The 20,796-nt window shown below is 39.0% G+C and overlaps 1 protein-coding gene across 7 annotated transcripts in view; it reads right to left on the bottom strand.

Annotated features, from left to right (window-relative positions):
- The window catches only part of LOC113007858 (ATPase phospholipid transporting 11C (ATP11C blood group)), a 70,296-nt gene that overhangs the window by 28,896 nt on the left and 20,604 nt on the right, over window positions 1–20,796 (bottom strand). For all 7 annotated transcript variants that reach the window (XM_026144916.1, XM_026144908.1, XM_026144899.1 and 4 more), the window contains exons 2-28: window positions 19,029–19,148; window positions 17,743–17,832; window positions 13,347–13,427; window positions 11,673–11,780; window positions 10,805–10,933; window positions 10,282–10,370; window positions 9,693–9,743; window positions 9,214–9,278; window positions 9,042–9,123; window positions 8,805–8,955; window positions 8,037–8,234; window positions 7,336–7,506; window positions 6,702–6,910; window positions 6,470–6,541; window positions 6,295–6,368; window positions 6,084–6,187; window positions 5,796–5,977; window positions 4,787–5,053; window positions 4,454–4,625; window positions 4,237–4,339; window positions 3,980–4,125; window positions 3,117–3,176; window positions 2,346–2,473; window positions 1,698–1,833; window positions 1,546–1,611; window positions 1,282–1,385; window positions 992–1,148 (exon numbers count right to left, since the gene is read on the bottom strand). In XM_026144916.1, coding sequence (XP_026000701.1) covers window positions 992–1,148; window positions 1,282–1,385; window positions 1,546–1,611; window positions 1,698–1,833; window positions 2,346–2,473; window positions 3,117–3,176; window positions 3,980–4,125; window positions 4,237–4,339; window positions 4,454–4,625; window positions 4,787–5,053; window positions 5,796–5,977; window positions 6,084–6,187; window positions 6,295–6,368; window positions 6,470–6,541; window positions 6,702–6,910; window positions 7,336–7,506; window positions 8,037–8,234; window positions 8,805–8,955; window positions 9,042–9,123; window positions 9,214–9,278; window positions 9,693–9,743; window positions 10,282–10,370; window positions 10,805–10,933; window positions 11,673–11,780; window positions 13,347–13,427; window positions 17,743–17,832; window positions 19,029–19,148 — 3,315 coding nt within the window. The remainder of the gene's footprint in view (window positions 1–991; window positions 1,149–1,281; window positions 1,386–1,545; window positions 1,612–1,697; window positions 1,834–2,345; window positions 2,474–3,116; window positions 3,177–3,979; window positions 4,126–4,236; window positions 4,340–4,453; window positions 4,626–4,786; window positions 5,054–5,795; window positions 5,978–6,083; window positions 6,188–6,294; window positions 6,369–6,469; window positions 6,542–6,701; window positions 6,911–7,335; window positions 7,507–8,036; window positions 8,235–8,804; window positions 8,956–9,041; window positions 9,124–9,213; window positions 9,279–9,692; window positions 9,744–10,281; window positions 10,371–10,804; window positions 10,934–11,672; window positions 11,781–13,346; window positions 13,428–17,742; window positions 17,833–19,028; window positions 19,149–20,796) is intronic.

Here is a 20,796-nt window from a genome sequence, read left to right as displayed (position 1 = left end):
AGGAAAGGTGAAAAATGAGCCTAAAAAATAAAAATATGTGCACCATACGTACGCAAGTCCTGAATATTGTACAAATCTGCAAGTTATGTGGCTCTCCACAAATATGAGCAAAACTTCTCATTCAGTTTATTACTTCTCCCCCATCCAAAAAAGGAATAAAAATCAAGTCTAGACACAATACCAAAAAACCCACAGAAAAGAGCAAGAATACCACCAATCATTTCCATCTGCTTGCAAACACATTAGAGAGCCCACTGAAATGACAAAATATGCCTCTGGCAGACTTCTGGTGGAAGTTAAATAAAAACAGCCTTCAGAAATAATTCAACAACAGGCATAATTTTAAAGATGCACAGACACTTAAAAAAATTATCTCTTGGTACACAAAATATGTTTTGGGGGTGGTTGGCTTGTTTTTTTAGGTTTCTTTTCAAACCCTTTCTTCTCTCATTAAACATATCTCTTAAAACTCTCTTAGCTTTTGGCAAACATGTGCAACGTAATATATGACAAGCTAACCGACCCCCTAATATAAACCTGCATAATGTACGTCATGCTTTAAATAGCCAGCAGAGGGCTGTAATAGATCAGATATTTGTGCTTTCAAACGTCTTTTTTCCACTTCTGAATAAGGTCAGATGTAATTTACCCCTCCCACCATCTTCTTCCCAATGATCTAACACCAAAGCAAAGGAAGTGTGAAGAGAGGCAAACAGCTCTGTAAAGATCTGCATTGCTCTATGTTAGCAAAGCCATGCAAATGTTACAATCAGCAATCGCATTAAAATTCCTTGATTTAAATCCTTCCCTGAACAGTACTTCATAAACCTCTATCAGTTCAACCTAAAATATATTAAACATATGCTCCATCAACAAAAATAACCATTAGCAAAAATAATAATTAGAAAAGAACGAATAAAGGGAAGGGAGAGAGAGAAAGAGAGGGGGAGAAAAGAGAGAGGGAGACAGAGAGAGAGAGTTATAGCACTACCTGTCGAGCGTAAGGGCCGCGGGGCTTGCGGAGCACCACGTAGAGGATTTCTGGCAATAGGCTGAGCAGGATGAGCACGATGATGACCAGCCAGGCTGACACCGAGCTCAGCATGTTGGCAAACACAAAGTATAACCGTTGCTGTCTCAGGAAAGGCCTGGGGGAGAGATGACACTTCAGTTTATACTGTCTGGAGGAGATACATGTTTGACTAGAATGAAAAGGCCAACTAAAATGACTACAATAAGATTTGTTTTTTTGTTTTTTTTAATCCTCAGTTGAATTCTAACCATATTACTCCTCCCCAGAAGAAGCTGAAAAACACATAGAAAGCCAGGGAACCCCATATCACAAAGTGGTTTATCCATGTCCAGTGCCGTGTATCCAGAGCCAACTAGAATGTTGGAGAAAAGAAAGTAGTAAGAGATCTTTTAAAACACATATAAAAGAACTTTGCAAAAGACATGACTAACAAAATATCTACTTCAAACTCATATGTCCACTCTAATGATAGACGTTTTATAAATGTCAAAATAAACAGGGGTAGAGCTTACCTTTAGTGTTACAGTGAAAACAAGGATGGTGAATACAATCGTTCCATATGACCAGTTCCCAAAAGCCTAGAGTCAAAACAATAAAACAATCAGCAGTTGTAGTTAGGAGACTGTAGATATGAAACCTGTTTAGAAGTGGATTTAAATCAAACCTGGCCATTATCCTGCAGGGCTGGGTTGCTGAACAAAAACCAAACACCAAAGAAGAAGACCAAGCCGTGGAAGACTCCCAGTAATGTCCAGTAGAGAAATGGTCCCCACCGTAACATGGCATTCTTACCGATTTGTCTAAAGATTTGAAAGAGGAAAATTAACAAATTTATTTACTTACTGTGTCTTTGTGTAACATTTCCTGTTTATCACACAAAAGGACAACACCATTATATAACATATTAATGGTGGCCAAAAAAGTTACTGTGTAAATACAAATGAGCTACCATCAAAATTAGTTAACTCAACTTCACCAGAAGAACTTTGTAACCTGTTCATTAAATATTTATTTTTACTTTTTTTTACTTTTAAATTACGCCTGAACCCAAACCAGGACTTTATTTAGTAACAATATTGTATTGTATAGTAAAAGTATACAATATAATTCTGTACCTAAATTCAAAATAAACACATTAGTCTCCGGATAGTGTTACCAATTCTTTAAATAGTGAAGTGTTGCACAGACACAGAAATCCTTCCAAGTCTAGATTTAAAACCTAAGAAAAGAATCTCCTAATCTCCATTACTGTGGGATTTTTGATGAAAGGACAGAACATAACAAGCACATCTACTTTTATATCCCAGTTTACCTGTAGAGGGTAGCATTTTCCAGGAGCATCTCAATGGAAATATGCTGTTCGAAAAGACTGTAAGCCAGGATGGGCATAGAGGTGAAGCAGATGTTGTACATCGTCAGATAGGCCGCATCATACAGGGGCTGGGGAGGATGGGAGCAGGAGGAAAGGTTGACGAGGGAAGGGTTGGTAAGGAGGAGGAGGGGTTAATATCACAGAGAGGACACAACTCATACACACAACCATAACTTGAGCACAGAGCACGTCATGAGCAAGCTTATATACATCTTTCATGTGCTTGTGAAAGATCTATATCAGAGACCAGTGGCATGATGGGGAAACCAAAAAAAAAAAAAAAAACAACAAAAGAAAAGAAAATCACCTTCACCTTTCACACAAAAATATAATCACTCGGTGATCTTAAAAAGGATGACAGATGTCATAAGAATAATAAAATTAATCCTTGTGCTCAAAAGAATTTCCATAAGATTTTTCCCCTATTTTAATTTTTTTTTCTAAGACTAGGAAAACAAACAAATGCCACCAGGATTCCAAAATATCCATATTGTGTCATGGTGTATTCGTGGTGGCACAACATGACCGGCATGAGTTTTGCCTATTTATATTGTATGACGATAACAAAGTGCATACATCCCAGGGACAGTGAGGAAAGGGGATTGTGAGGACAAGAGCTGAGCAATCGGGAGCACACAGAGGTGTGATTTTAGGAAACACTACTTCCTTTCATGTTCAGAATGTCTTTGAACCTCAATTAGATATACTTACTTGCTGGGAACAGCCGCAGAAGAACTGGTACAAAAACTGTGGTAAGATGAAGCAAAGATTCTGCAGGCGAACAGAGAATGAAAACAGGGTCATACAGAGTTCAACCTAAAAAAATCAGTCTCGCATGTAAGACTATATGTGTATGAGCGTGTGTGTATCCATCCATTTCCTTCTGCTTATCAAGGATTCAGGATTGCGGTGGAGCTAAAGGTTGTCGGTCTATGGCTAGACTGACAAAAAGAGACAATCACTCGTGCTCACGTTCACACCTGCCAATTTAGATTGTGGGAAAGCCAATGTATACAGTGAGAGGCCACGCACAAGCAGGGAGAACATGCAAACTCCAGTCAGCCAGTGGATCCAAACACAGAATCTTCTTGTTGTGAGGTGACAGTGCTAACCACTGCACCAGTGTAAAGATACCAAATGGCTTTTGGTGGGTACTAGATGTTGACCAATATAGGATTTTTAAGATTGAAACTGGTATTTACTGATTTACAAATCCAATGTATGGGTCAATATTTCTTTTCATTCAGGCACACGAAATGCCCACATATATCACAAACCTTTTTTTATCTGACAAAATGTAACCATGCAGGTTAAACATTAGCTTGTTTTATTTCCAAATCAAGATGCTGATTAGTCATTTACACTCTGAGCACCTGATCGTTGTGTTTGTAGCATTCCAAACATGTGTTTTCACAAAGGGGAAGTTACAACTGGTGGAAAACATTGAGACCCATATTATGGTCATGTTATGCTGATACTGACATATCAGCAAAAAGCTAATATCAGTCAAACAATATATCTGTCAGGCTCTAGTGGGTGCTCCTAGTGCTCCTGGACACAGAATCTCCACTTACCTTATAAAAGAAATACTGCACCAGGTGTGCAATGCGAACATAGTAGAGATGCCCATGTCCCAACAAAAGTTTCTTGAGGTGCTTCAGTTTGGGGATGGCATAATCACTGTTCCTCACCGCCTGTCGACCCTCTTTCCCCTTAATGCCTGAAACACCAAGGCCCAAAACAAATTACACATTTCTGCACTCCACTACACATAGAAGAGTAATTAAAGATGGCTAAATCAGCTTCAGCATCACATCATCACATTTCTTACCAATGCCTACATGAGCTTCCAAAATCATGCTGACATCATTGGCTCCATCTCCAATGGAAAGGGTGATTGGGCTGCCTTTGGAGTTCTTCACCATTTTAACTATCTATAGATAGATTGATACAGAGGCACAACAGCTGAATAAAATCAGAAATAATCTTTCACCGTGAAAGAAATCAATTCAGTTTTATTTCTCAGCTTATTAAATCACTGTTCTGACCTGTGCCTTTTGTAAGGGAGCCATGCGGCAGCAGAGCACAGACGTGCAGTTTTGACATATCTGTAGAAATAGGTCCTTATAGTCATGTAAGTTGTTTTCAGAGGATGAGTTGAGCACCATCGACAGAGTGGCTCCATCTACTATAAAACCATAATCCTGGCTGGACCAATTCCTGCAATACAGAGTAGACAAAATAGTTTAATTGTTACTAATGTTTTTGTTTTTTTTTAAACTATTGCCCCACAACCCCCTAATAAAAAGCCAAAAAAATAAATAAAAATCAGAATAATGTCAGTACATAGCACACAGGCTTTTGTAATCTAAGGTGCCAACCTGGCAACACATGTCTTTGCTGGTGGTGCATCCTGTACAGTTTTCTTGTGGTACTCGAGCAAGAGGTCATGCAGTCGGTCCTCACGCCTTTTTCCTGGAGACTCTAGAGTACGCACTGTTAGCTCCAACAGCTCTGTGTTCCTCTTGAACAATCTGCAAGCATAGCAGGTGGATTTGGCCGTCTCCATCTTGTCTCCTGTTAAGACCCACACTTTAATACCTGCTCCCTGCAGAGCCTCCATAGTCTCTGCTGCCTCCTCTTGAAGACTGTAGAATAATAAATAGAAAAGGATCATTATGACTACTAGCAGCAAGAATGCCTACAATTAAACCAAAACAAAAAAAAAGCTAAGCTAAATTACCAAATTTCATGTCATAATGGTTTGGGAAGGCGTGGTCCTTTAAAAGTGTGAGTGTTTGTGTATTAAATGATGAATAAATGGTGATTCAGGAATATGTTTACTTCCTTTGTTATAGGCAATGCATGTGTTTTAGACCTAAACTTTTGCAATTTATGCAGTCTATTTTTAAAAGCTGGAATCTTTGATTGTAGGTCACAACTTAACCACAAGATGGCAGTGTGAGCTTAAATTAAAACGCTCTAAAAAGAAGGGCTTTTAGCTGATATCAAACTAATCAGATGAAAATAGAAAGCCAAAGTCATACATGGTGGAAAAAAGTGACAGTTGATGACATTTAAAACATCCCCAAAGGGAGGAATTAACTCATTGCAGCAACATAACAAAGAGCAAGTCCAGACAAGGCTTGGTGATATGCTCATCACAGGCTTTTGCACTCCTTTTTGTGCTTTTGCACTCACTCCTCTTCCTTTTGGCACTGATGTTTATTAAGGGGCAAGAACAGCACAAGTATGTGGATTTAAGGATATTCAGCAGGTTTCAACACGAAAAACTACGTCCAGATGAACAGAATCAACATATTTGGGGTTTCAACACAGCAGTTTCACAATTAAGAGCATCACAGTTATACATTTTGTGTGAGCACCCACCGATCTTCAACAGCAGTAGCTCCAATTAGATTCATTCCAGTCTCCACTTGGTTGTAAACAGCCATGAGCTTCTCCTCTCTGTCCTGCAGAGCCAGTCTAGCTTCCCTTAATCCTGAATCTACCTGGTCATACTCCTCAGCAGTAAGATGTTTGTAGGCCACACACAGTGTCCGGTAACCATCCTAAACAGTAAAATAGCAGCTGATGTTATAAAAGCCAAAATGTTATGCAATGAAATCATTCCAACAGTTGGAAATTTAGGAAAACGAGATGTTTTCCACCACGTACTGTTGCATTACGCTCCACATGCATGCGTATCTTTTCAACTTCCTCCTGTTTGACTCGGGGGAAGATGGAGGAGTCGGCTCCCTTACAAAAGAGCAGTGTTTCACCTGGGCACGAAAAACACACTATTATACAGACACCCAGCATCAGGGATGTGCTGGCCAACGCTATTTTATTAGCATTCCAATAACGTTGACAGTAACCTTAAGCTCACCTGATATTGATCTGACGATTACACTCATTCGCCTTCTGACAGGGTCAAAGTTCAACACATGAAGCAATTCATACCTAAAGGATGTACGCAGAGGAAATAAAAGATGTAATTTAAATACAAACAATAACTGAGATTTTAAAAAAAGAAAAGACATTCCAAGAAATGACTAACTTACATTTCAACGTCATTTGTCCTGTTGAGAATTTTCATGGTTTTACTTTCGAGGCCAAGAAATGTGAAGCCGTACCTGAGATCGAGACAAATCAAAACACAAATGGCTTTTATGTTCTCAATAAATATTATAACGAAATTATACCAGTTACATTTTCCTTAGGTTTATCAATTCCAACTGTGTGCTTGTCAAATAGCCACCTGAAATCACTGAGTCATGACACCCAACCTCTTACCTCATTGCACCCTGGACCAAAGCAATCTCATCAGGTGAGGAGGCTATAAAGCCCCTCTGCTCCTGCAGTGGAGGGACCACTTGTCCATCTACCATTAATCCATCCACCTGGTCTATCCGTCCATCTTGACCTTGACCCTGCTCTGTAGACTCCTTTACCTGGACTGTGTGGCACAGGCACAGGGCACGCAGAAACAGCTCTTCCCTTTCCTATGAAAATTACGTAAACGTGGCTTAATACTGTTTAAAAAAAAATGTAGGGCTTTACAAGTAGAAAATTCATTCATAAACCTTAAAATAAATTCATAAATCTTTTTTTTACTTAATTATTAACAACCAAACAAGGAGCTATATACAGTAGCTGGAGTTTGGATAACGCCTAGAATTTATAACCAAACTGACCCCTTATCAGCACAAGTAATTAAGTGCAATAGTCTGTGAAGTGTTATCAAGCACTCGTGTCAGGAGCATGCAGCTCCTTCCCTCCGCTATGTTATAGCGCATATGTCGACATGTCAAGGAGAATGTACCAGGGTGACCAATAAAGGGCCTTTCTGGGCATCGAGCTATGTAATGGCCATATGTTAATCCTTGTATGACTTTTACAACAGATGGCGGGACACCACAACACTCACCCTGCCAGCTTTCTGTTGTACTGTGTTCATAGGTCCATCTGTAACGCAGAATCCGTCCACTTCCGAGCTCGCATCCCTGTACTTGTATTGGTGGCCATCAATGCAGCACTCTATGAACTCCATGTTATTCTGAGTTAGGGTCCCCGTCTTGTCTGTGAAGACGTACTCCACCTACAGGCAACATGAAAATAAAAATGACATACACTTCCAAAACCATAAGAATTCAGTTTCTCGTTTAAAAGCCTCCAACAATAATTTTAGGCAATTACTTCCCGGAGGAAATTACACTGCATTAATCAGTTTAACGGAGCATCACCTTTAACTCAAATAATCATCTGGCAAACCAAGTGTGACTGATCTATGGCAGCGCCCTTTAAGTCAGCAGTGCCATAATAAAAATGAAACAAGGAAAATTCATTTTAAAGAAGCACTTACATTAGTCTCGGGTAGAAGTTTTGCTTTTTAAAATACACAAAATTCAGTATAAAATATAAACTTGTTTGGATGGAAAACTACATCATAGTGCTAGTGATTGTTCTACAGATTACATCTGGACATCGTTCAGAGATGCTGGAGATGAAATGTTCAGGAAAAGCTTTAGAGTTTTTATAAACAATAGAGGAATTTAGTTAATATAATTGAAAATTTTTGGACACAGAAATGCAGAGTTTACAGAAAGCATAATGACAGATATTTCTGACCTGTCCCAGCTCTTCATTGAGGTCCGAGGTGTTGACCAGTGCCCCTTCCTCAATTTCACTGTCAAAGAAATCTTTATCCCAGGATATGAAAAACGATCCCAAAAACTTCTGCATTTCAACGGTCACATACATGGACACTGGAATGATGAAGTTGAAGAGCACCATGAAGGACAGGAAGTCGGTGAACATGTTAAGGTACTGTTGGTAAAAAAACAAAGAGGCACATAATATATTTACACATATATAGAGAGATATATATACACACTGTATTTATATGTATAGAGAGAGAAAGAGTGAGTTGCGGTTTGCATCATTTTCTCCATAACCTAAGCAATTCTAAGAAACCATTCTGCAGTCCTAGACGTCACTGTTTATACTTGCAACAAAAATGAGGAAATGGCAGTCACAATGTTGAATGCGGGCTAAAGCAGAAGGTTAACAGATGACATGAAACGGACTACATCATATGGCAACAGTGGCCATTTTGCTCATTTTATAAGAACTTTAAAACTATGTATAGAGTTCCCTCAGCAGCCCTTTAAGGATTATAATAATTACTATTGAATTAACATAGGCCTCAGTATGTATGTATGTATGAAGTACACAATAACAGTATGATGAAACTTATCTAACAAGCCATATTAGCCATTTTTCTTGCAACAGCTGTTCTTCTAGTTCTGCTTTAGACATGTTTTATTTTCCTCAGTCACTTTTCCTTTTTTTTCCTATAATGTTTGTTTTCATTAGTTTTCTAAAATGCAAACTCACCAGATTGGTTTCCTTTTCTTTCAGAGTTTTCTCGTTGTACCAGGGCTCATCCTGTCCAGGCTTGCTCTGCCATACATACTTAAGTGTAGTACACACTAAGGCCTTGCTCACTAATATGCAAAGGTAAACCAAAAGGAAGGCATTGATAGACCTGTAGACATAAAAACTCAAATTAGTGAGTATCAAATGTATTTTTTAGACTTGTTTTATACATATTGTTTTTCCCTGTAAACTTACTTTTCCACAACAGAGCGTTTCTGAGATTTTCCTTGGTAGTTAAGAGCCATCTTTGTCTCCATGCCGGTGTAAACTGCAACACCTTAAAAAAGAAAATAAGAAAAGACATCAGTCTTTAAGATATCGAGCCATCTTTAATATGGTACCAGTAAAAAAGCTATTATTGACTTACCACAGATGCTTTGAGTGTTCTTTAAAGTTGCTCCTTTCAGCAGGAGGTTTTCTGGGCCCAGTGACCTGCACAATCACATCAGTAGATCCACCTATTTAGTCATACAGTTGCTGTGGAATCCACACCTCTCTATCCTCTAAATGGAAACCTGGCAGGGAAGCTGGCATCCACTCTAATATACGCAGTGACAGTACACAGTATGCCTGCAGTCTGGGCTCACACCAGTTCCAGTGTTCTTGAGAAGGACACTGGCATTTGTTTATATGGTCATTACAAAGCAGTCAATGATAAATGCCTGTGGGAGTGCTTTGGAAGCAGTGGCTAAATCCCTGCCAGTCTGTTTTTATTTTAATGCTTGACTGCTATAAAGGATCAATGAAATAATGATTTGCTGGTTATGTAAAGGGAAACAAATAAACAACTGTTTAGATTTTGTTTCTTTAAACTATGCAGACTTGGTTGGACACGAGTGCTCTCACCTTAGCGAAGGCTCCTCATTGTTTTTGTAGATGTGCATACGACCGACAAACCTGGAACACAACGGCATATGCTCAAACAGATGAAGTGATTTGTGAGCAACTATTGTGTTAAGAGTGGAAGAGATCTGAACTTGAGGTATTCGAATCTTTTCTGAGTTCATTAATTACTCAAAGCTAAATATTCATTGACCTTAAAATCTAGAAGTTTAGAGTACTGCCTAATACTTGTAGTCAGCCATATTGTCACTTTCATTAGCTCGGAATATTCACGCCTTCATCTTCAGGTATGATTTTAAATTATAATAGTTTCACTGCTTGCCCCAAAGTTGACCTATATAGACATATTGTCTTTAGACATAGAACTACACTTAAGTAAGAATTAAGTTCGTCTTGGAGAGACCAAGTTATTATCCCATAAATGCACTATGGCTTGCCGAAACATTTTTTTTTAAAACAATCTGCATGTTAATATCAGAGTGATTGAAGACATTTTTTTAAATCTGGCATTAAGTTAATCCACTCCTCAGCAGATCACAAGCACCACATGCTTGTAGTGTAAATCCGTTGGGACCACATGATGATTGCCTACTTGTAAAGGTCAGGCTGTGGCTGTTCGCACTCAATGGTGGCGTTGAGAGATTCCACATCGCGCTCTGTGTCTGGCACTGTGTAGTGTGTCTGGACAAGTAGAAGAGGCAGACCGAGAAATAGCGTGAGCTGTGACCAACTTAGGTCATTGATCGCTTTAACTTCCACTGCTTCTCACTCACACACAAAACGGAAAATTAAGAAGGAAAAAAATACCAATACACTCGAGCACAAACAGACAGGAACACAATTTTGGCAACTAAACAAAAGTGAAACCTCTTTAAAGTGAGACCAGCATTCAATGAAAATAAATCAAGATTCCCTGAATTATAACTACACAATTATTTTAACATGTATCTAGGCAAGTGCAAATGCATTCTTTACTGTTCTTCTACATCCACTCCTCCTCTCTTATTACCTAATATTAATCAAATGAACGCACATTAACTATAACTTCATCTGGAACTACTTTTAATTCAAATTCTTCTATGCAAAACGATTGAAAAGTAATACACTTATCTTACTTTATGATTCGATTCTCCATCCAGACTTGCTGTGGTAACAAAACATGTGCCATCATCTCGGCTAGACTGCAGCAATATTAAATCACAGGGAAAGGTCTCGTCTTCCTCCACCTCCAAAACATCTCCCACCTAGAGAAACACAACCAAAGACCATTTGTGAAGACACGGTGTGCTTTCTCCCTCTTTTCAGAAGAATCGCGCACAGGATGAATGGCAGAAGTTCAAACAACTTTAAATTACTTTTATCACTAAGAAGACTTATAAATACATATGACTGCCAGGTCCCTGTGAAGTTGTTGTGATCAGTGAGTAAAAACCCAGATACTAAAAGTGAAAACAAGAACAATCCATAATCTTCTTTGAGCTCAGGTTTGGACTGCCAAGCAGTGACAAAAACCTGCCTGTATTTTAAATGTTTATTTTAGCAAAAGTAGCTAGCAGTAAGCTTATGTTGGCTCCTGTGCTGGGAACAGCTGTTTTATACAACGCATAAACAACACATAACAAAGCTTTGGTATTGACAGCTGTATGCCGAGTGGTGTCAGCTGTACGAGCAGATCTCTACCGTAATAAAGTTAAATAAATAAATAAAAGATGACCAAATACAAAATTTGTTCATTTTAAAATCCTGAAAGCTACTTAAAGTGAGCCAGCCAACTATAGGTCTTTAAAAGTAGAATGCACTGGATAAATAAGTTGCCTTTACAAACATGTCTGAGCATCAGATCAGCTCAGGAGACTATGTTCTCCCTTGTGCATATATCCCAAAAAGTCCTGTATAGCTGCCAGCAGCCTTTCTCTGCATATATATTGGAGGAATTATTTTATTTTTCACTTCAGCTAGGATGCATCTGCTGCTACAAAGTACCTTGATCTTCTCACTCTCTTTTTGTATCCTCCGGCCATCTTCAAGCACTGTCACTCGGTACTTATTCACCTCATTGTCAGCCTTGTGCCGCAGCCAGTCCTCATATCCCTGTGGCAATATATCAAAATCAAAATAGCATTGCTTAGCACAACAAAAAGTAGAAACCTTTTCCGTGACATCTGTACCTATGGGACACTGACAGTTATAACTGATGTCAGAATAAAAAGGCACACAGTACAGCACTAGCTGTCAAACTAAGGGGTGTTCCCTGAATGTTTTACGGCTTCTTAATGGTGAAAGAAGTTTCAGCAGACTACAAGCGGCATCCGTCATTTCCATGGAAGAGTATAAAACATGAATGTCAATTCATACAATTAAATTTCCACATCCAGCATGTCATCATTACGTATAGAAGTGCCTACAGCAGCAGAATGAGATGGTGATTGTCCAGCAGTGCAGAGAAACAGTATAAAATGAAATAATACTGAGTCAGGTAAAAAGATAATTTCAAAGGCTGCAGCAGCAAGAGCCACAAAACCAAGTGTGGACTTTATGAGGTCTCTAAGATAGTGATGGATATGGAGGAGATGAGAATAGAGGGGTAAACCAAAATGTGTGCCAAGGCTGAGTGTGAGCCAAAAAGCAGGATTACAGGATAATAGGAGGATCAAGTCTGGTTTAGTGATGCAAAGATTCTTATTCCTATTATTATTATTATCCATATAATTTTTCAGTCAAAAATACAAACAATAATGAAGCATCTGCCATATAAATTAGTTCACACAACCAAAAATATGAGGTCTTGGTCTCTGTTAAACAAAAATTTCACTTAAATACATGAACATTTTATATAAGGTTATCGAGAATCATTTAGTTCTTAACGGGCTTCTCGTTATTCTTTTCCATGTGTTATATCGTCCTTTTCTGTTGCCAGTGCTTTGCCACACTCAGTTTGCAATAATAGGATCATCCCTCTCCTTCATCCTGGACTCAGTTTAGTTCAAAAGTCAGTTTGAAATTATTTTTCCAAACTTTCTGGCAGGAAGTATACAGCCCGAGAGGAAAGACCTATTTAAGCATGAGTAACACCTTATCTTCACCATCTCATTCACCGTCTTTATGTGTGGAGGAACTGCCTGAGCCTTGTTCACAGAACTCCACAGTATAAACCAGTGTGAAAAAATATACTAACAGCACTACCGTGAATGAACACGGACATGTGTTATCAGTGCACCCCATATATTATTGTAAGGAAATCCACCCATTATTGTGCATTTCAAAGCCGCAGCTGTAGACTAACTAAAAAGCCAATCTTAAAACAATACATCTAAAGCTGGGACAGGGAAGCAATAGAGTCAAAGAAACAGATACTCCCCTTGATAATTTGTACCTCTGAAATAGACTCTCTCTCTCTTCATTTGCTAACACTCCCCTAGAGGCTATTTCATCTACACCCCAATCAGAATTCACCAGCAGAGCACATTAATACAAAACCCAAGAGAGCATTAGGCACGTACTTTACACAAAAATCACACCAAGGCAGTTATGAAGAAAGGGGGGCTGTGTTATACAGAGAAGGAGGACAATAAGACACGGCTATTTTAAAAAAACAAAAACAAAATCACAATAAAGTGACTGCTACCAAAACTTACTCTCATTAGGAACATATCTTACCTGCTTGATAGCAGTTACTGTAATCACAAAAAATAATGGTAGGCCACTGGTGACTGGGCTGGTGGGGGTATCCACTATCACCTAATAGGAAGAAGAAAAAGAGAAACGCAATGTTAACGCTCAGCAATAAACATATGCTTTTTTGTTTCAATGCCAATGTATTACATACATCACTACAGAGTCCTCCTACAGCAGCAATGTGTGGTAACGGTTTGCATGATGAGGCAGGCCCTCTAAATGCAGGGTGTAGTCCTTTTCTACTACTTCCCATATTTGTTCATCAGTAGGGAACACAAGGGAGACATTTACATTTTGGAGGGGAGAGAAGGAGGTTCTGGACCACGGAACTTTTAATCAAGTGAGCCAGGGATAGAGTGCTTAATCTGCAGGCATTCCAACACTACTGTGTCTCTGCCAAGGCATGGAAGAGGGCCAGCAGAAAGCTTTGACAAACCGACCTTACCTGCCTGAGGATTTCGTGAGAGAATCTAGAGGTAGAGTATGGGGATCAGACTTGGTTTTTTGCATTTATAAGTCATGTATGTAATAAGAATGTGAGGATCAGGTAAACATCCAGCTTAAGAGCAGTGGCTCACAAGGCACCCAGCTAAAATCTCAGCAAACAGAAAGCTCTTTGTGTTTATGTCACCTAAACCTATCAGAAGGATTTACGCTTGCATTTCTGATCCTGCAGAATGCAGTTGGGCTCCCCATGAGCCAGACTGGATGTTACAGCACATACAGCTCATTCATATTCTGACCAGGAGCATTACAAAGTGTCAGATAGACATCGGCTCAAGTAGGATATGTTTTGATGCAGTCTCCAGTGTTCCTCAACTGCACTTGAACTGAAAATTAAATAAAAATGGCAGCAAACTTAGTAAGCACTGTCTGACACAAACACAGATCCACATACTTTACCCATTCAAAAACACACTCATAAAAGTACAAGGGCAGTGCACTAGAAATCCATCCGAACCTTACTGTGATTACAGTTCATTAAAGGATAAATCAATTACAAAGCAGAGACAGACAAGTTCACCTCCACCATTTGAAGATTTAGAGTAGTGCATTATGTTTGTAGCTATTCTGGTGAGACAAAAGTATTAATATTGCCGCAGTGGCCTGATGTGTTGGAGAGCCAGCAATCATTCAAGAGTATTTGGGGGTATACTTTCAAGAATCTTTAGATCTTAAGACTAGATAGCTACACAGTCATGAAAGTGTCTCTTGAGAAAAGCAGCCAATGAGAACTGGACTAAAGAGAAGGTGACCCCTAAAGGCAGATGAGCTAAATCAGCTTGTTTGAGATAGTGGGTAACCTAAGGATTTGCACCAATGCCCAGTATAAGATTGCAAGTTATTTTGAGCTTTGAATTATGAAATGCTAAACTAGTAGAGATCAGTAATAAAAATATGGAGTTGAACATGAGTATAATAGGCCCCCTTTAATGTCCATCACCTCTTGTTCACATGACTGGATTTAGATTTGTCTGATCACAGAAAGAAAAATAGAAACTAACGTCTCTCTGATGCAGCAGCCAGATGGCAAAACCCAGCAAAGGTTTACCACAGTATAAAGAAAATGCTTTACAAAGCCAACTTTCAGCCTCAGAGTTGTTTGATTTTGATTTATCCTTAGCCACTGTTCAATAGAGGACTAAAAAAGAAAGAGCTGATGGTGGCATTTTATCTGTTCATCAACAAAACCCACACAAAACAACCTTAATCCCACACTATAATACAATTTCAAATCACTTGACAGGCCTCGAAGACATAGCTGTATCTAGGACAGCCTCCATTTTTGGAACAGACGGGTTTTTTACTGAAATTTAATGCATCTATATTAAACCTGCTTAAACTATTTTTGCTGTTTAGCTATAATTAAAAAAAAAATTTATTTGTGTTTAATACTAAAACCACTAAGTGGTGCTTCCTTGTTTTGGTGATTTAAAAACATCAAGGTTGTGTAGCCCCAGGTGGTTTCTGAACATACATGCAGTTTGATCTCACTCAGCACAACGTATCCATTGTCAGGAATATCATGGACAAATTCTTGGAACATTTTTGGAAAGCACGTGTGCCTCTACTTATACAACAGCAATGGCTCAGTGGCAATTTAAGTATAGCAGAACGTCACTATATACACAGCTACCCCTAAGAAAAATAAAACATTCATATACTCAACCTTTTATCAATTCATCTGCACCCATTAAGAACAACCGCCACCAACTTTATACACACTTGCCTCCACTGCACCAAATGCAAAGCCAAAAAAAAAAGAAAAAAATCACAGCAATAAGAGTGTACTGCTGCTGATGTGCTGGTGTGATATCACAGCAGCAGAACGGGGCAGCAGAAAGCCCTTCATCTGAGCCGGGAAGTGTGTCAGAGTGAGAGACAGACAGCAGTTCCCCGGGGTCCCAAAGGAGTGGGTCCTCGCATCCTCCCACCCCTTCATCCTCTCTTTTTTTTTTCCACCCTCCTCGGTCTCTCCTTTTCTCTCACCCTCTCAACACCATTTCTCCCACTCTCTCACAGTGCTCTATTCCCATTCAATCAAATTCAAGCAAAGACACGCAGGGCTATTTATAGGAGAGTGGTGCTTTTTTATCAGCCTGTGTCTATTTGTGGCACTCAGATGTACAGAGGGCTTCCTGGCTGCTGACGTCAGCAGTGCAGCGCTGCAGCGAATTGGAGGTTATGTGAGACAGAAAGACAGAAAGAAAGACACCAAATGACAATGTGAGACAAAAGGAGGATAGAACAGAGTTGGAGGATGCATGACATTTAGTTGTTGGTAGAGTATTTGCATTAAGCCTCTCGGGGGAAATGTGAAGGTTTATTTCTGTCTGTAAGATGCAAGTGCAAAATGAGCGCACAATCTGTGTACCTGTTTCACACTATCTAATATAATAGCAAGCTGCATAGGAAAGACTGAGTGGTTAGGATAAGGAACCCCTCAAGTGAAACTGGATTAGTGGAGAAATGCCAACCACACTGCAGCTTGGGTAAACACCCAGGACACCCACTGACTCATACATAACATCCGCAAGCTCACACACACATATACATTTATTCACACACAAACATTGTAAAATGAACACATCACAGGTAGAAATTCCTCATATTCACATACATACATTGATTCTTCTCACATTAATTCCATACAATAAAAATTAAAAATTCAGCATTCATACGCATTAGCTAAGACAGAATACAGAATAATATATATAATATAGAATTAATCCAGACAACTTAGAGAAGAAAGGCTGGGGGAAATGAATATTACACTTAATGTGATATTGTTTGAGATTAATCTCATTTCTGACACTGAAACATTGGGTTTCTGGGAACAGAAGCTCAGAGTCCATGACGAGAGAAAGGACTTCCTTCTTGACAAGGTCTAAAACGAGCACCTGTTTACACTAGACGGCTCCTTTGCTGCCATAGTTTAGGTTATCGCTAAAAGGAAACCAGTTAGTTTCCATTTCCATGGACCACAAAAATGGATCATTAGGAAGAGGTAATGGAAGAGCAAAAGCAGATGTATATAACAAATCTTCAGAGAGGAGAGAAGTCATTTAAGAGTACAGATGAAGTCTATTAGTTAGCGTCCTCAACCAGTTCAGTTTCCAGTAATTAAGCACGGACAAGACAAACCAAGGAAACAGTGACACAAAAAGAAATTCAGGGATTAGCATGAGAGTACTACAAACCTGTTAAAATGGGCTTCTCAGACAAAGTGAGAAGCAACTTTCAACTATTCAAATTTCTTTCCGTTTTACTTGAAAACCATGTGAGACCAGGTCTTGGATGAATGAGTTAGTTGAATTAAACTGCTGATGACGTGCCATAATGCTGAATTTTTCATGTTCTTTGAAAGTTATAAACAGGATTAAATGACAGACTGTGCATAACGCTATAACCTGAGCAGGGTGTAAGGGAGCGTAGTAAAGCAAGGCATTTAAACATGACCAATTGTACTGATCAGTGTGCCTTCAATATAAACTTTTTTTTTGACTTTCTGCAGTTCACGCAAATGAACACGCCCAGTAAGGAAATAAGGTAGAGCAGTTTCACATCTGTTATAATTGTACACACACTTATCCTGTTACTATTGCACACCTGCTATGGCTACATGCACATGGATGTAGTTTCTCACACCCCTTTTTTATGCAGGCAACACAGTCAGCATGTCGATCACTTACACTGATCTATTCAGACTTAATTTAAAAAAAAACATAATGCGGCCCGAAACTAACCTTCATACGGAGGACCTGACTACAAATTAACACCATCAAATAAACAAAAGGCACCCACGAAGTCCTTATTTTAAAAAGATTATATCACTTATCACTGTTTGAGTTGGCAGACAGACAAAGCTTGCCCTTACCTGCACCAGGAAGATGATAAGGAAGTAGAAATTGGCAATTCTTCTAAATTGTTCAAACAGGTTCTTTGGTAGAAAGTTCCATACTGTATACTGTTGGGGGAGAAAAGAGGAAGCACATATGTAAAAACATTTGTTTATTCTGTTTGAGCTGGGGAAGGAAAATAGGAAGGCAACTTCAATAGCTTATAGTCTCTGTTCTTTGCACCAACTAGGGAGACAGGCCTTGGGGGACCACAGGTATTCCACTGATTCAGATTAGATATGTATCTCTTATATTTGGCTACCCTTGAATGCAGAGTCAATGAACTTACGAGGTGGGTGACTGTTTTTGTGTTTTCTTTTTTTTTTTTTAAGTGGCCATGACTGTTGATATCATCGGCGCTGAAGCAACACTTATCTGCAAAACTCCCTGAGAGACCTCTCAACGATACCCCGCTGGTAACCTTGTGTCAATAACAAAGCACGTCTACACAGCTTTGCACAGAAACAAGAATAAAGCCCTTTTTTGTGGAGTGCATGGGGATAGTGTTGAAATGCCACACGAGCAGAATGGATATCTCATTTCGCTAAGAAGTAAAGAGGGTGAAAGCAACGAGAAAGAGAGGTTGGAGGGTGCAGGTGCAATGAGAACATGAGAGAAGAGGCAGAGATTGGACACTGCTGGAAAGAAACAGGAAGAGCAGAGGCACAAGGGAGAATAAACACTGCAGCTGGGGTAATTAAAGATTGCTTACCCTGACATACTGGCAGAAACCAATAGATTGACCCTTCCTCGCTGAGATGCGCTGCATCACTATAAATCCTAGAGCCATTTTATTATCACTTCACTTGCTTCCCCTGATCACTTTCACTTTAGATATTCAAAGCCAGTCAGTCAGTACTTTCCCAAGCCTGCTGTTGACACAGAACTAACAGGTAGAGTAAGACTTGGGTGGTGAAGAAGGGGGGTTGTAGTCAGAGCCCAGGGGAAGCCTGAATTGCCCACCGTTCCAGTACATTAATAGCAGCCATGTATTTCCTTGCCACAGTCTGTGCTTCACTGACAGACAAATAATCGCCTTCCATTGGGAGCCAAGACAAGTATGAGGAGAAGCAGTCGGAACAGGAAACAAAGGAAGGAAGCCACTGGAATGCTGATGACTGTTCAAGAGTTCATTTTGCAAGTGTTAAATAAAAAAACTGCCTACAGGTAGATAAAACATAACACAAGCTTAGGAACAAACAAAAGTCTTGGTGCATTGCCAGACTGGAGCCCTGGCAAATGCATGGGAGTGTAATGTTTTTACCTTCGAGGACACAATCCTGTTATCACAGAACTTGGGTGGGATGAAAACTTCATTGGCAGGACACGGCCGATGACCAACATAGATAGTCCTACTGCCTACTCTTCTGTCCTCACCACCAAACTAGAGAGGAGGGATGGGGGTTAAGATAAATAGAGGAGAGAAAAAAAAGGAACAGGACATGTTAGTAATTCACTCTTCTTCCTGTCATTTAAATACTGAATTCAGGTACAAAATCAAGTGTGCACCATACAACAGTCATGAATTTGTTGGGAGAAAAAAAGTCCAAATTTTACCCATGATCTAATACAAATTTTAAAAAATTGCATATTCTTTAATAGTTGCAGACAGAGGCAGTCTAATTATGCCTAAATTCCAGCCATATAATTATGAGATTAAAGTTTCAACTGTGAATCAGAAAATGAAGATTTGAAAAGTGGAAAACTGTTGGGCACTGGACAATATATTGTAAAATGGCTAGATAAAAATTCAATAAGGGCCAGAATCTTCAAGAGATTTCAAAATAAGGTGAAATTTATTTTCAGATTATATAAATGCATGTGCACTTTCTGTTATGTCTGTCATAGTGTCAAAAAGTTCAATACAGTTTAAAAAAAAAAAGTTAAGAAAATTAATCAAGTGAAAACAGAGAGGCCAAAACCTGCATTTTCTCGTATATCCACACAACTCCATTGGGTCCAGTTGTTACCCATAGCAATCCGTTTAATATCAAAGTGAGTGAAGCAACTTATAAACTAGGTAGCTAGACATTTCAAACTTTAGCAGATAAAGCAAGAAAAAAAAGGAAAAATAAGTGGATTTCCAAATTTTCAAATGCCAAACTTGACACTTGGGGGATGTTGCATCTTTTATATACAGCTTAGATTTTTGGATTTTTGTTCTAATGCAGTATGCACTCTAATGTGGATGTGTGTGTTAATTTAATATTTGAAAGAGAAAACATTTGAGGAACCTGTTCAGAAACCAGAGGTATACTGTGTCCTGCCAAAATGATAAAGGCACATAAGGTAAATCAAACAATGCACAGAAGCCAGGTTGTTGTCATAACTTCCATGGTGCTCACCTTACATAAATCTCAAGAGCAACTGTAAATACCAACCCAAAAAAGGAAACTCACATGAGAAATCAAAGTGATAAATTGTCAGGTAGGACAACGGTTTATTCTTCTCTGTGTGGAAAAAAAGAGAAGACCATGACTACACATCTCCCACACACAGTGAACATTATTTTATTTAAGGTTTGTTAAATATGTCACTACACTGTTCCCTAGAGAGTTACAGAACTGATTTTGCAACTTTATTATTGTTCAAGGAAATATCTAGCCAATATCCATTCCGTTAAATACAGAAAAGATCAGTGCCAAGAGTGATGATTCATTATCACTGAAAAGGAAATTGGTCTATCCAAAATCAAAACAGAGTCCAATCTCAATTTTTTTGTCCCCAGAATGCCAAGTGTGACCTAAAAGTATTGGCCAAGCCATTAGGTGGACAGCTACAAGGGCTGGAAACAAAGCCAGTACAATGCATTAGCCAGACCTACAACAATACTTGCTTCCAATTCACATCTTTCTTATCTTCAAGGATATTCCCATCTCACTATAGAGAGATTAGCCTGACTCTGTTGACTGTAAATAATTAACCCTATTACAATAAACAAACTGTTGACCATTTAAATTATATCTATATTGTTTGTATACCTGAATATTTTCTTTCCCATGTTAAAAGGTTAGGCTTTCCACTGAGAGCTT

Source organism: Astatotilapia calliptera, chromosome 2 (assembly GCF_900246225.1).
Source record: "Astatotilapia calliptera chromosome 2, fAstCal1.2, whole genome shotgun sequence".
Taxonomy (NCBI): domain Eukaryota; kingdom Metazoa; phylum Chordata; class Actinopteri; order Cichliformes; family Cichlidae; genus Astatotilapia; species Astatotilapia calliptera.
The sequence above is the reverse complement of the archived record's forward strand: the minus strand, read 5'-3'. Positions and strand labels throughout refer to the sequence as shown.